General features: G+C 50.5%; 1 protein-coding gene across 4 annotated transcripts in view; it reads left to right on the top strand.

Annotated features, from left to right (window-relative positions):
- The window catches only part of CDK5RAP2 (CDK5 regulatory subunit associated protein 2), a 171,719-nt gene extending 161,878 nt beyond the window's left edge, over nucleotides 1-9,841 (top strand). For all 4 annotated transcript variants that reach the window (XM_019648259.1, XM_019648261.1, XM_019648260.1 and 1 more), the window contains 3 exons: nucleotides 4,727-4,853; nucleotides 9,246-9,292; nucleotides 9,746-9,841. In XM_019648259.1, coding sequence (XP_019503804.1) covers nucleotides 4,727-4,853; nucleotides 9,246-9,292; nucleotides 9,746-9,802 — 231 coding nt within the window. In that variant the 3' untranslated portion in view covers nucleotides 9,803-9,841. The remainder of the gene's footprint in view (nucleotides 1-4,726; nucleotides 4,854-9,245; nucleotides 9,293-9,745) is intronic.
- The last annotated feature ends 2,230 nt before the right edge of the window (nucleotides 9,842-12,071 follow it).

Genomic DNA, 12,071 nt, shown 5'->3' with positions numbered 1-12,071 from the left:
AATCAGATTTCCAAGTTTTCACCAGCAATCCCAATGGTTTCTTACTATCTCGCATTTTCTGAGTGTCATTAATTTGCCTTTTCATATAAAGCACCATCCCCTAGAGCGCCTAGGGCTACTCTGGAAAGTGTGATCATGTTCACCCATTTATCTCAGAAAGTTGTGAGGAGAGAGACACACATATACACGGATTTGTTTATAAATTTTGCTTTAAATGGAAGGATAAACAGTAACAACAAAACAGGCTACTTTTAGGAGTAGAAGGATAGGGATGGATGGTAGCTCTCCCTGAATAGACCTTGTTTTGTCAATTTGACTTTGAAACCATATAAATGCTTTACATAATTATAAATAAAAATAAATCAAAATGAGAAAGCAATTTCTAAACATTCATAGCAAGATGAAACCAACAAACCTCGTGTATATCGTATTAAGGGCATAACTACACAAAGAGGAAACATTTCAATGACTAAAACGATCATTTAACTGTATAGTGTCCCTCATGGAAAGACTCTCAGGCTAAAAAAGAACTGCAAACAAATTATAAACTGTTTTCCGTGCTTAAATTGTTAGTAATATTGGTATTGATATTATGAAACTATTATCTTTCTATTAATGATATGAAACAAATAACCAATTATGTTGCTTTTTAATGTCAGGGAAGAGATATAATAAATTTTTAAAAATCAAAGAAGTAAAAATCCTGCAGTCCTTAATTTGAATTGGAAATATCAGTATGAACTCATGATGTATTTCCTATTAAAGAATTATACTAGTTCTCTTTACTTAAAAGGCTTTAAAATATCCAATCCAGAACCAGTGAGCATCTCTAGTGCCAAATCGTGCTTTCTAAATACTTTTTCCCACTAAAAGGAAATAGGGCTCCTTGGAGAAATGGTTTGATTCTGGGTCCGGGGCAGGAAATGTACAATATGAGCTTAGAACATCTTTTCATCCTAGGAAGAAAGAGGGAAAAGGGAGTGAAACGTGCAGATTCATAGTGGTTCTGAAATCATGCTCCCTGGACCAGTAGCATCAGCAGCACCTGGAAATTTGTTGGAAAAGCAAGCTTGTGGGCCTCACACCCCACACCCACTGACTCAGAAAGTCTGGGAATGGGCCCCAGGGGCCTGTTTTTATAAGTCCTTTTGGTTGCTCTGAGAACTGCTGCATTAAAAGAAATTTAAAAGGCACATCAATCACATGCAAAACATGCTGTTCATTTGTATTTCAATTTAAGTGGAATCAAGCCAGTTGTTCAAAAAAGAAAATTGTGATGCAATCAGGGAAATGTGTCCATTGACATATTTGGTGATATGAAGCAATTATTGTCATTGTTTGAGATGTGATCATTATATTGTGTGTGGTTTTTTTTAAAGAATCTTTTTCTCCTAGAGCTATATACTAAAACATTTTGTGGATGAGACATGATTGGCTTCTAGGGTTGATTTTTAAAATAATTTAGGGCGAGGATGGGCAGGGATGTCGATGAAACAAGTTTGACCACGATTTGATAATTGCTGCAGTTGGATGGGTAGCTGGTGGTTCATTGTCCTGTTTTTTTCTACTTTTGTAAGTATTTAAAAACTTTCATTGTAAAAAAGAAAACAACCAAAACAAACAAACAAAACCAGCCCAGCTCCAGAAGTCAGGCGGACAGCTCACACGGAAGCCTGAGGCCTCCTGGGAGGGGTGTGGTGCTCTGCCAGTCAGCCCTGTGGCCTGAACAGGAGGCGCCCTGCTGAGCTCCTGGTGTCAGGCCCTCTGCTGTGCACTCCGCGTCTCACTGTATCCCTCACGGTGGCCTTCTGAGAATTAGGTGTTACCAGTCCCCTTTTCCGGAAGTAAGAGCTGAAAGTCCATTGCTCCATCATCACAACAGCTGGGAGTGACAGAGCAGGGCTTTGGAGCCCTGCTGTTTTTACCATGGTGTCTTCATCCTGTAACAGGGAAGATTTTAGTTCAGAGGAACAGCAGACCCCATACATCATCAAAATTCCTTGTTTTAAGTGCTGGCTAGACATATACATTGTTTTGAGAGTGCAGGTGAAAATTAACCCCCCAAGTAAATGACCAGTTACCATCCGCATGAGATGGGCAATGAAGGGGCACGGGCACGAGGCACAGTGGGTGCCCAAAGGAGCAGAAACCACCCTGGACTCCCGATGCAGGGAGAGTCTCAGGAAAGTTTTCTAGAGGAGGTGATGCCTGAATTGACTTTAGAAAGAGGAGTAGAGGCTGACCAGGCAGGATAGAGGTCATTCAGGCAGGGTGAAGTCATCACTTTCTGTCTTCAGGCACCATCTCATTTGGGTCTCACTGTTTTGTAGTGTGATGTTTGGGCCAGGGATCACCCCTGTTTTATAGCTGCAGAGGGAACTAAGGCTCTGACTATAGAGTGACTGTCCTAGAACGTGTGGCCTTGAGGCCATGACCAGAACACACACCTTTGCCGACCCTTAGAATGAGGAAGAGAATCAAAGAAAACCTGATGTTTAAATTAGGACCGGTTTTGGAAGAACAGCTGAAGTCCTTAGAGCTAACACAATTGGTTAATCTTAAAAGTAGGTTAAAGCAGGGAATCAAAAAATGGATACAGACCTTAAACATTCTAGTTTAACAGTTAAATGTACATTCGTTTGCCATTCTTTTGACAGAGGGCTACAGCCTTTGAAGATGGGTTTGCTGATTGGAGGTCTACCTTTTCTTTCTTTCATAAACGAAATCCGTAATGTATGTCTGTCACTTCCAATTTCTGTTTCTTTAAGATGAAGGAAAACCTTAGACACTCGCGAAGCAATTTGAAGACAGACTTCTTCTAGACCACGCTCCTCCCACGACTTTTATAGTCAATTCAGCCACACCTAATTTGCCAGAAATGTGCTTTTTCGCGACTTGCCTTTATCAAGTCTTTCTGGAAGCATATGTTAGTTTTCGTACAACCAGCTCTCCCTTTTCACACACATATTTCATGGGCTTACTTAATAACCAGATCATATACAGTAAGTCCTCACTGTAGGGTCTGAAACAGAAGCTTTATTAAACTACATGTTATGTAAAAATACATATAAGTGGACCTTTAAATACGTTGAGTTCATCTTAAACAATTTTATGTAGAAACTTATTTACATTCCTCCATTATATACTTAAATTATTTTTTGCAAGCTTCCTACCTATAAAAGGTAATGGAGTGACTACCTGCTCGCACAGTTGCAAACACAGAAGTTGTCCACAGGGCTAAGGAAATAAAACACCGCTTCTCAGGAAACGCAGCTTATTAGCTTTCAAAGCAGCGACTCATTCAGGGGATGCTCTCTTCTGAGCAGGCCTTTATGTGAGGCCCCTGCTGTAGGGAAGCTGGGGGTTGGTTCTGAGGAGCTGATCCCTGGGCAGAGATGGGCTGTTTTGGTTGTTTATGACTCAGACTTTTAGAGCTGGAAGGAACCCTGGGGACCATCATCGAGGCCACGCCTCCACTTTTGCAGAAGCTTAGGGACAGGGAGTGACCTGCCAAAGTTACAGAGCCTCAAGTAACTCTTTGTAAGCTGACAGCCCAACATCTCTGCTCTCGGGAGCAGAGGTGTTTCGATGTAGCAGAGAGGAGTCTGTGCCAGGGTACCGTAGAGTCAGGGTATTTTACAAGAAAGAGTGTCTCTGACCCTATGAACGAGTCAGGTGGAGACTTGTAACAGCCTCTGTGTGTGCGTTTGTCGCATCAGAGGACTGGGGCCTCTGCTTTTGATGCCCATCCACGCTTTTTTCACCTCTGATAAATGAAAATAAATGCTCCTAATGGATCACACTTTCCTGATAATACTTTTATATCTCTTTTTAAGATTTAAGCATTCAAACTTTTTTATAATCAGAAGTGTAGTTTTTGTTAAAAATTTCAATCAGTTCTGATAAATTTTTAAAAATGAAAATAAAACACTCCAAATCACATTTCTTGGGGATAATCACTATTAACATTTTGACAATGTCTCTATGTCATAAAATTTTTTCTGGACATCTTGATATATTCATCTATGGATATAGGTATATGTATTCAATTTTATGAAATGGGAATGCCTGATATGCAGTAGCCATCCTGGTCTCTTTATATCACTAATTATTATCTTTCAGTGTCAATAAATAGAGTTCTGCAACATCATTTTTTTTTTTTTTGGTTTTGTTTTTAGCTGAGCCATCCTGCTTACCTGTTGGCAGCTCAGCGGCTACTCAGCTCAGGCTGGACTCGAACCGCTGTTGCTCAGAGCTCAAACTCTTGAGCGAGCTCTTAACCAACTGAGCCACTCGGCCGGCCCTTGCAACATCATTTTTAATAGCTGCCAAATTACTCCATTGTATGTAAGCACCATAATTTATTTATCTAGACCCCTATTAAAACAAACCAGGTTGTTTATTGTTTCCTGTTATGCACACTGCTGAGACTAACGTCCTTGAACACAGGCATCTCTTGTACTTGTATTATTCCTTGGGGCAAATTGCTGGGCCAAAGGGTTAAACGCCTTCTATCAGGTGGAAATTTTATAATTTTCACCTGGGCCGTGGCAGTCCCCAGTCCACCGGCAGCCTGTGAGTGCTGTCCCCACACCCTCATCACCACTGGATCTTACCTGGCTGTTAGGAAGGTTGAGCATTTTTTTTTACATGGTTTTGTAATCTTGCCTAGGTGATTTGATGTTTTATGCTCTTGGTTCATTTTTCTAATTCCTTTTCTCTTTAGACTGGAGAAATGAAGGCAGAGATCACCAAACTGCAGAAAAAATTGTTTGAACAAGAAAAGAATATGCAAAACACCATGAAGCTTTTGCAGCTGAGCAAGCACCAGGAAAAAGTCATCTTTGATCAGTGTAAGTGAGTGGCTGGGGGGCGGCCGCCATGCCGACCACTTCCTGCCTCTGAGGACCAAAAAGCCAGCCCTGGACTGCCCACTTCGAAACCCAGACCGTTTATCATCACGCCTTCTGCGGATGGGTTTTCTTTCAAGCTTCATCCTTCTGACCCGCACAGACAAATGGATTCACTTAACACTTACAGAGGGGCCCTCTGTGCCAGGGACTGTCATCTCATTGGGAGACGGTGCGTGGCATGTGGAGTGACAGGAACATGTGTAGGGTCCTAGGGAGCACTGTGGTGGGAGTGGGGAGGGTGTCGCTCTATCCTGGGAGGTGGGCTTCTTGGACGAAGCGACGCCTGAGCTGAGTCTGCAAGGAGGCTAGGCATTGGTCAGAGAGGGAAAGGGAACAGTGTAGACACAGGCAGAGGGGGAGGAAATGCGGTTCTGTACTGTCAGCAGCAGCAGTTCTTGTTGCAGGGGTAAGAGCTGCAAGTGGCCGGTTGAGGCAGGAGGGTCGGGGACCAGGACTGCGCTGTGAAAGGCCTTTGGTGGCAGGCTCAGGGTGGCTTGTACCCGGAGCCGAGCCGAGCGTCGAGCTGTCACATCTGCATGCAGGAAAGGCTACAGCTGCCCCAGCAGTGAGGGAGCTGATTCACAGGCCAGGCAGGCGAGAGGGCTCTGGCCAGGCAGTGGGCATCAGAGCAGGGCACGGATTTGAGAGACACTTTTTTGAGACAGATGCAGAGAGACTCAGGGCTGGAGGGGCACAATGACCTTTGTGAGGTCGGCCCCAGCCCAGATCTAGGGGCTTCGGAGATGGTTGGGAGCAGCTGCGTTTCCCCACCTTAGCCCTCGGCACACACTCAGCCGCGTGCTTAGAGGAGCAGGCAGCCGCCCAGCTGCTTCTAGTGCCTCTTGGCCGCACAGCCCCCAAGCCTCGGGCAGCCTGCCTGTCAGTCCCGTCTTAGGAGAACTGCTGACTCGCAGCCTCGTGCTGCCGTGTTATCCCAGTCCAGCCTTTCTGGGGCATTTCTGAGAAGCACAGAACACAGATTATCGTCAAGTAGGAGTTCTCCTTAGTTGCCCCCCGACTCCTTCCCCCCGGGAGCCTTCTGAAAACACTGAGACTGGCAGAGTTTGAACTGCAGAAGAGAGATGCCAGGCACCGAGTTCTGCTCGGTGCCCCATGCCAGGCTCTGGAGCAGAGATGAAAGAGACAGTTCTTGTCAGCGTGGAGCTTTGACTTCATGGGGGAGACACAGAAATGAGCTGCAGGATGATGTACCTGCACCCGGGCAGCCTGAGAGGCGCTCAAGACCCTGGAGCAGAGGGGTCTGGAGGGGCGAGTAGGAGTTAGAAGGGGCGGGAACAAGGTCCCGTCAGGCGGCCTCCGGGCGAGAGCTGAGGGTTTAGGAACGAGCTTAGGACGTGCCTTGGCTTCCGCTGGGAGAGATGAGGGGAAAGGGACCGGGTCACAGAGGGCCTGTGGGCCAGACCCAGTGAGCAGCGGGGACTGCCATGGTCCTTGTGTGTCAGGGGGTCCCGTGGCTGAGCATGGAGGGGCCAGGATGTGGGGTGACCTCTTCGGGGGCTGAGGTGGTCACCCAGGCAGGCAGTGAGGAGGCCTGACAGGGCCAGCCCAGGGCTATGGAGGAGAGGGGATGGCGTTGAAGGAGGTGGCTCAGGAGGTGGCTCTGGCCAAGTGGTAGGTGTCGGTGGGGTTCTGGCCTAGGGGTTTATGTCACTTGAAGGAGCACAGGAGAGGACCTGGGGGGAGACAGTGCCAGTTGTGGTCGTGTCTGAGGTGCCTGTGGCACGTTTGGGTCGGGCTCCTGGAGCAGCAAGGAGGCAGGAAGCAGCGCTTTTGCTCAGCCCCCAAGTCCAGGGACAGTCAGCCTGCGTCTCGGCACCCCAAACACTCACGGGGCAATAAAGGTCACCCTGTTTGCGGTGAGGGCATTTCGGAAGCGGGCGGTAGGTTCAGGAAGGTGAGCTGCCGCGCAGATCCGGAGGGCAGAGCCCCGACTGAGTCCCAGGTCGGTGAGCCTGGGTTCGTAGTGAGCGCGGTTCAGATCTCCATCTCCTGTGAGGCCTGGAGTAAATCACTTTAACTCTCTGAATCTCAGATAAGTCACCTCTGAGTGGAGACAGTTACTCCAAAGGACTGGCCAGACAGGCCTGGGTTCTAAACACAACTTGATAAAAACTGCCCGTTTCCTCATCTGTAAAACCAGATGTCATGATTCCTAAACTTTATTTACCCTTCCCGGAGACAGAGTAGACGCTCAGCAAATGTTAGTTCGCTGCTGCTTTTTTCCAGTACGTCAGACTGAATCCCATATATGGAGGTGGTAAACCATTAGTAGTGAGAAAAACCTCAAATGTGTCATAGCGCCTCCCATGCTAAGATGGTGTCACCCATCTCTGTAACTCCAAGGCCTGGCCCAGAGTGGGGGCTCAGCTCAGAGCCGGGTGAGGGGCGTGCCCAAAGTCACACAGCTGGTGGCAGCCCTGGACTGCGACTCCTCCTCCTAGGCCTGACTCTGCGGCTCATCCTGATGACTCGGGTCCTTGGAACTTCCCCAAACCCTGCCCGCCTCACAGGTCTGCTTCTGGCTTTGAGGGACTGAGTGGAAGTTGGATAGTGTCCCTCTTGTCCCTTCCCTGCATGGTGACAGGAAGAGTGAGGGACCAGGGCGGCTGGTACCTGCCTGGCCACACTGTACACGACACCTCCTCCCAGAGCCTGCAGGAGAAAGGAAGGAAAGGGTGTCACTGTGAGCCCCAAGGACCCTGTCACTCCCTCGCCATGTCACCTGGAACCACCTGCTTTGCTTTTAGCCTCTGAGACAGGCATACGTGCCGCATGGGCTGGGTATTCGTTGAGGTTGGTGGATGCTGGCACTCGGCTGACGGGAAGGCTCCCTGTGCCGAGCCACACAGACCTGGGCTCGAGTCACGCCTCCGCGCTGGGCAAGTCTGGGCTTGGGACGCGCCCTTTACCGCTCTGTCCCCCGAGCTTCTCATCGCAGTGGGGAGTGCTGTTCAGATGTGGGGGCCCCGTCAGACGTGGGGCAGGTGAGCCTCCGCTCTTCCCCTGGGGGTCTTGTTCGTGGGTGCCATTCCAGTTATTTTTACCCCCACAGCTGTGATGCTTTTTCTGGTTCACAGGCCCCTGGTGACTCTCAGGAGAGGTGTGGTTTCTCTCCAGAAAGATGCATATGTCCGTGTACACACACAGATTTGCACTTAGTTTTCAGGGATTTAGGACACCCCAAAGCATACCCCTGGACCCAGGGTAGAGCCCCTGCCCTGCAGCATGGGGTCGGGCAGGGGCACAGAGAGGCAGCGGGCACCTCTGAAGTTCATTTTCCAGCGGAAACAACCCCGCACTGCCTGTCCTTCCCCTGGTGTCACAGATTGCAAACCCACTTCCTTATTTCCAGATGGAAATTTTTGTGAGGCAAGAAATAACTATTTTGTCAAGGCTACCACATGGCTCCTGTTCTGAATGAGCCACCGGGAAGCTTGATGGGGAGCCTGTTTCAGCCTTGAGCACCATGGCCGAAGGCCCAGGAATCTCTTCTGTGGCGGTGTTTCTGCTGCTGGGGTGTGTGTTGGACAAGAGAGAAACTGAGGGAAGAAGCCGCCTCACTTTGCAGTCGCTGCCCTGAAAGGCGGGCCCTCCCGCTCCTCCCATGGGCTCCGATACGCTGGGCATCTGCCCTACACAGCTCAGAGGCACCGCCGCAGCCCTCCTGCCCACCCCCTCCCGTCCTGGTAGAACGTGACTTGTGCAGGGAACCACATTGGGCTCCTCTACCAGGTAACGGGCAGCCGAGGAGGAAGAACCCCGGAGCTCTTTCTCCCGGGTCACCAGGAGCCTGCTCTGAGAAGTGCCATGGCCACGTTTCACTTGACAGAATGGACCTTCACACAGGGCTTTGCCTGGAGTGGGCCATCCCCCGTCCCAGCGCTGCTCCTCTGGTTGGCCTAGGGAACCAAAGCGTGTGGCCCCTCCCCTCCCTGCACCATAGCAACACCCCCCACCTCCCAGGCCCAGAGAGATGAGCCCTGGGGATACCTCGGCATTCAGCTGGCCTCGCAGAGCCTCGCTTTGTCGTCTAGAAAAGGTGTAGCATGCTCTGCTCTACCTTGGGTATCGCTGTGAGGTGTGGCGTAGCACGGACTTGAACAGGTGTCTCTGGTCCACCCTCCCTGATGGATTATTTGGTACTGGGGTGTGTGATGGACAGGTGGGACTTCACACCGCTCTCTGGTCTGGCTGCTTCAGGATTCTCTGTGCCACTTGGGGTTCAGGGGGCCCCTCCTCCCTGCACCTGGCTTTTACACAGTCTTCCTGGGCGCCTGTATCTAATGATCCCATTCTTTGCTCTCTCCTCAGTGGTTGTAACCCACAAAATCCTTCGGAAGGCCAGAGGAAACCTGGAGGTAATACCCCTTTGAGTTTCTTCCATTGAAAGCCGTTTGGGGCTGGGAGAATGGGCGCAGGGCAGGAAGTGACTTCTTTTGCAAAAGGAAGTTGAAGGTGGAACCAGGGCACGTGTCCTCCACATACAGTCATATTTTTCTGCCAGCAGTGCATGAAAATTTTCCTTTTGCCATGCCATGGTTTTAGTGCTTCTAATTGTTAAACTTGTATGTTGTTTTTACCAATGAGGTATACAGTGAATAGTAGTAGTAGGCATTTGATAATATTTTTTGAATGAATGAGTACAATATAATCTCATTGTCATTTGGTTCTGTAAACATTTACTGACCAAACAGTGTGTCTTTGAAAGTAGCTTCAGAATAACAATCCCACGTTTAACTCTATACCAGGGATCTTACATCAGAAACCCTCCATCGGACCTAAAATTCTCTTTTCTTCCTCCCTTTTCCTAGTTGAGGCCCATGGGTGCCCATCCGGGAACATCCAATCCTAGCAGACCGGGCTCCTGAGGACAGCTTGCAGCCAATAAAGCTTGTGTTCCCCACTGAGCTCGCGCTGTCTTTTTGTTACAAGCGTGGTTCCTACTTATTGAGGGAAAAAGAGTTGTCTGGTCAAAGGAAATCTGTTTTTCCTCTTAATGTTTTCTGTCTTGAAGTTGGCGGAAGGGTTGTTGTCAAGCGAGGTTCGGGTGCTCTGCAGTGGGGTGTTTACCGGGCTCGAGCGTGCGGGCGCTGGGCGTTGTGCGTCTGGGCAGCCCGTGGGGCCGAGGCGTCACTGTCATATGTACGGTGGTGGCTTCCCGTCCACCATCTCTGTTAGTGCTCAGTCAGCCCTGCACTTGGAAGAGTCACACTGAGTGGTTCCTTCCACCTTGCCGATGCAGTTACTTTGTATGGCGCCTCAAAGCCCAGAATCACACGCCCAGTGGGACAGGCTGGGGTCTCGGGAGTGGTGTGGCCCTCAGCTGTCGCCCGAGCTCTCTGCTGAGCCCACTCACGTGCCCAGAGAGGAGCGTCGCCCCCTGGTGTGGCGTGGCCTCAGCAACTCCCAGTCAGGCCCTAGAGCAGCCCCCTGAGGTGCCGGTCCCACACAGGAAAAATCCGTGAGCCCCTCAGTGGGGACTTGGCCTTGCAGCGTCCCCATGGTGACCGTGACCCTCCACTGCTCTGTCCGCATTGCAACAACCCTGGCGTTGACCTTCATGTCTTCGCCCTGAGCTTCATGATGTCCCTGAGAAATACGCCAGGTAGGGCTTGGCCCCATTTGCAGATAAGGCTCAGGACTGGGCGGGGCCGCATGTGACACGACATGATGATAACGGCTCCCCTTCGCTTTCTGCCTCATTTCTGTGCCCACCACCTTGGTGCCCCGAGCAGGTGTCAGCTGGGCATGTGGGCCTCATGTGTGCCACACTGAATCCTGACTCAGTCTCCCTGTCTGTCCCCTTCCCTGCCATCATGCTGGGGACTTCAGCGTCCATTTGGATGAGCCCTCGGTTTGCTCTCACTCTGCAGTTACTCGTTCTGACTCTCGCTCTCCGACCATCACCTCCTGCCCTCCGGCTCGCTCCCGGGTCCCCTCTGCTCCCACTTGGTGCCTGGTCCCTCACCTCTTTCCCTATTAACGGGCTCCTTGTCTGCAGTTCCTTCCCCATCATGTTTCTTGAATTTGCCTCCCGCACCTGACTCGCTCCTCTGCCCTGCAGCAGCCAAGGTGTTGAGAAAGCATGTTTGACCAGGACGCATTCCTGCTCTCAACACTTGAGCGGCTTCACCCAGGCCCCTAATGAGGATTATAGGAGGTGGTCTGGGCCCCGCCGGCACCCCTGGCTGTCCCATCTCGCTTCCTTGCACTTCGTGTCTGGGCACACTGAGCTGTCAGCAGCTCAGCCAAGGGGCCCTTCCCAGCCTGGCCCAGGCCGCTCCTCCCTCTGAAATGCTCCTCCCACCCTCTGTCTTTCTAGCGAGCTTTGAGTGGCCCTTCAGAAATTCTCCCCACCTTGGGAGTTGCCAACGAGCGAGTGATGGGATGACGAGCGAGTGATGGGATGACGCCGCGTCCTTTATCCGTGACCGCACTGGAGGTGAGGCCCAAGTTGAGGCCTGTACTCACAGGACAGCTGAGTGGCTTGTCCCAAGGCCCAGCTTTCAGTGGTAGAGCTGCGGCTTGATCTCTCCTGTCCTTCCAAACCCCAAACTGTGCTCTCCGCTGCTGCCCCTGCAGCTCCCCATCAGCTGGAGGCATAGGGAGTGGAGCCAGGCTGGGAGTGGGGGCAGCCTCTCTCGTCCCCAGCCCCCACCCCTGTTTCCTATCAGGTGAGGGCAGGGCAAGTAGTAAGGACCCTCTGTTTGCTTTCCTGTCGTCCGAGCCCTCTTCCTGTGCAGCATTTGCACAGATGTGCCTGAATACATTCCAGGGTGGGAAAACTCAGGTTCAGATATAAAGTAATGTGGCAGCTCCTTTTTTAAGAAGTCGCACAGCTGGATTCCTAAATGGAAGCTGTGCTCTGCAGCCCAGATGGCTCAGCACGGATCCACGGAGGCCTGGCTTCCAGTCCTAGGTCGCAGGCTTCTGCCGTCAGTCTCTACACCTGTAAAACGGGAATCACCCTTGTGCCCAGTCCTGATCACATGGTGAGCCTCAAAATTTGGAAGTCGCCAAACAGTAAAACCCTTTCCAAAAATTAATGACTCTTACTCGGTGTCTCTCAGGGGCTGGTGTCAAGGAAGTTTTCAAAGCACGAATTTTGAGTTCCCAGGGCTGCTGTGTGTGGGTGGA

The sequence above is a fragment of the Hipposideros armiger genome, unplaced genomic scaffold, assembly GCF_001890085.2.
Source record: "Hipposideros armiger isolate ML-2016 unplaced genomic scaffold, ASM189008v1 scaffold_123, whole genome shotgun sequence".
In the NCBI taxonomy this organism is placed as follows: domain Eukaryota; kingdom Metazoa; phylum Chordata; class Mammalia; order Chiroptera; family Hipposideridae; genus Hipposideros; species Hipposideros armiger.
Note: the sequence above shows the minus strand (reverse complement) of the source record. Positions and strands in the feature narration are given on the sequence as shown.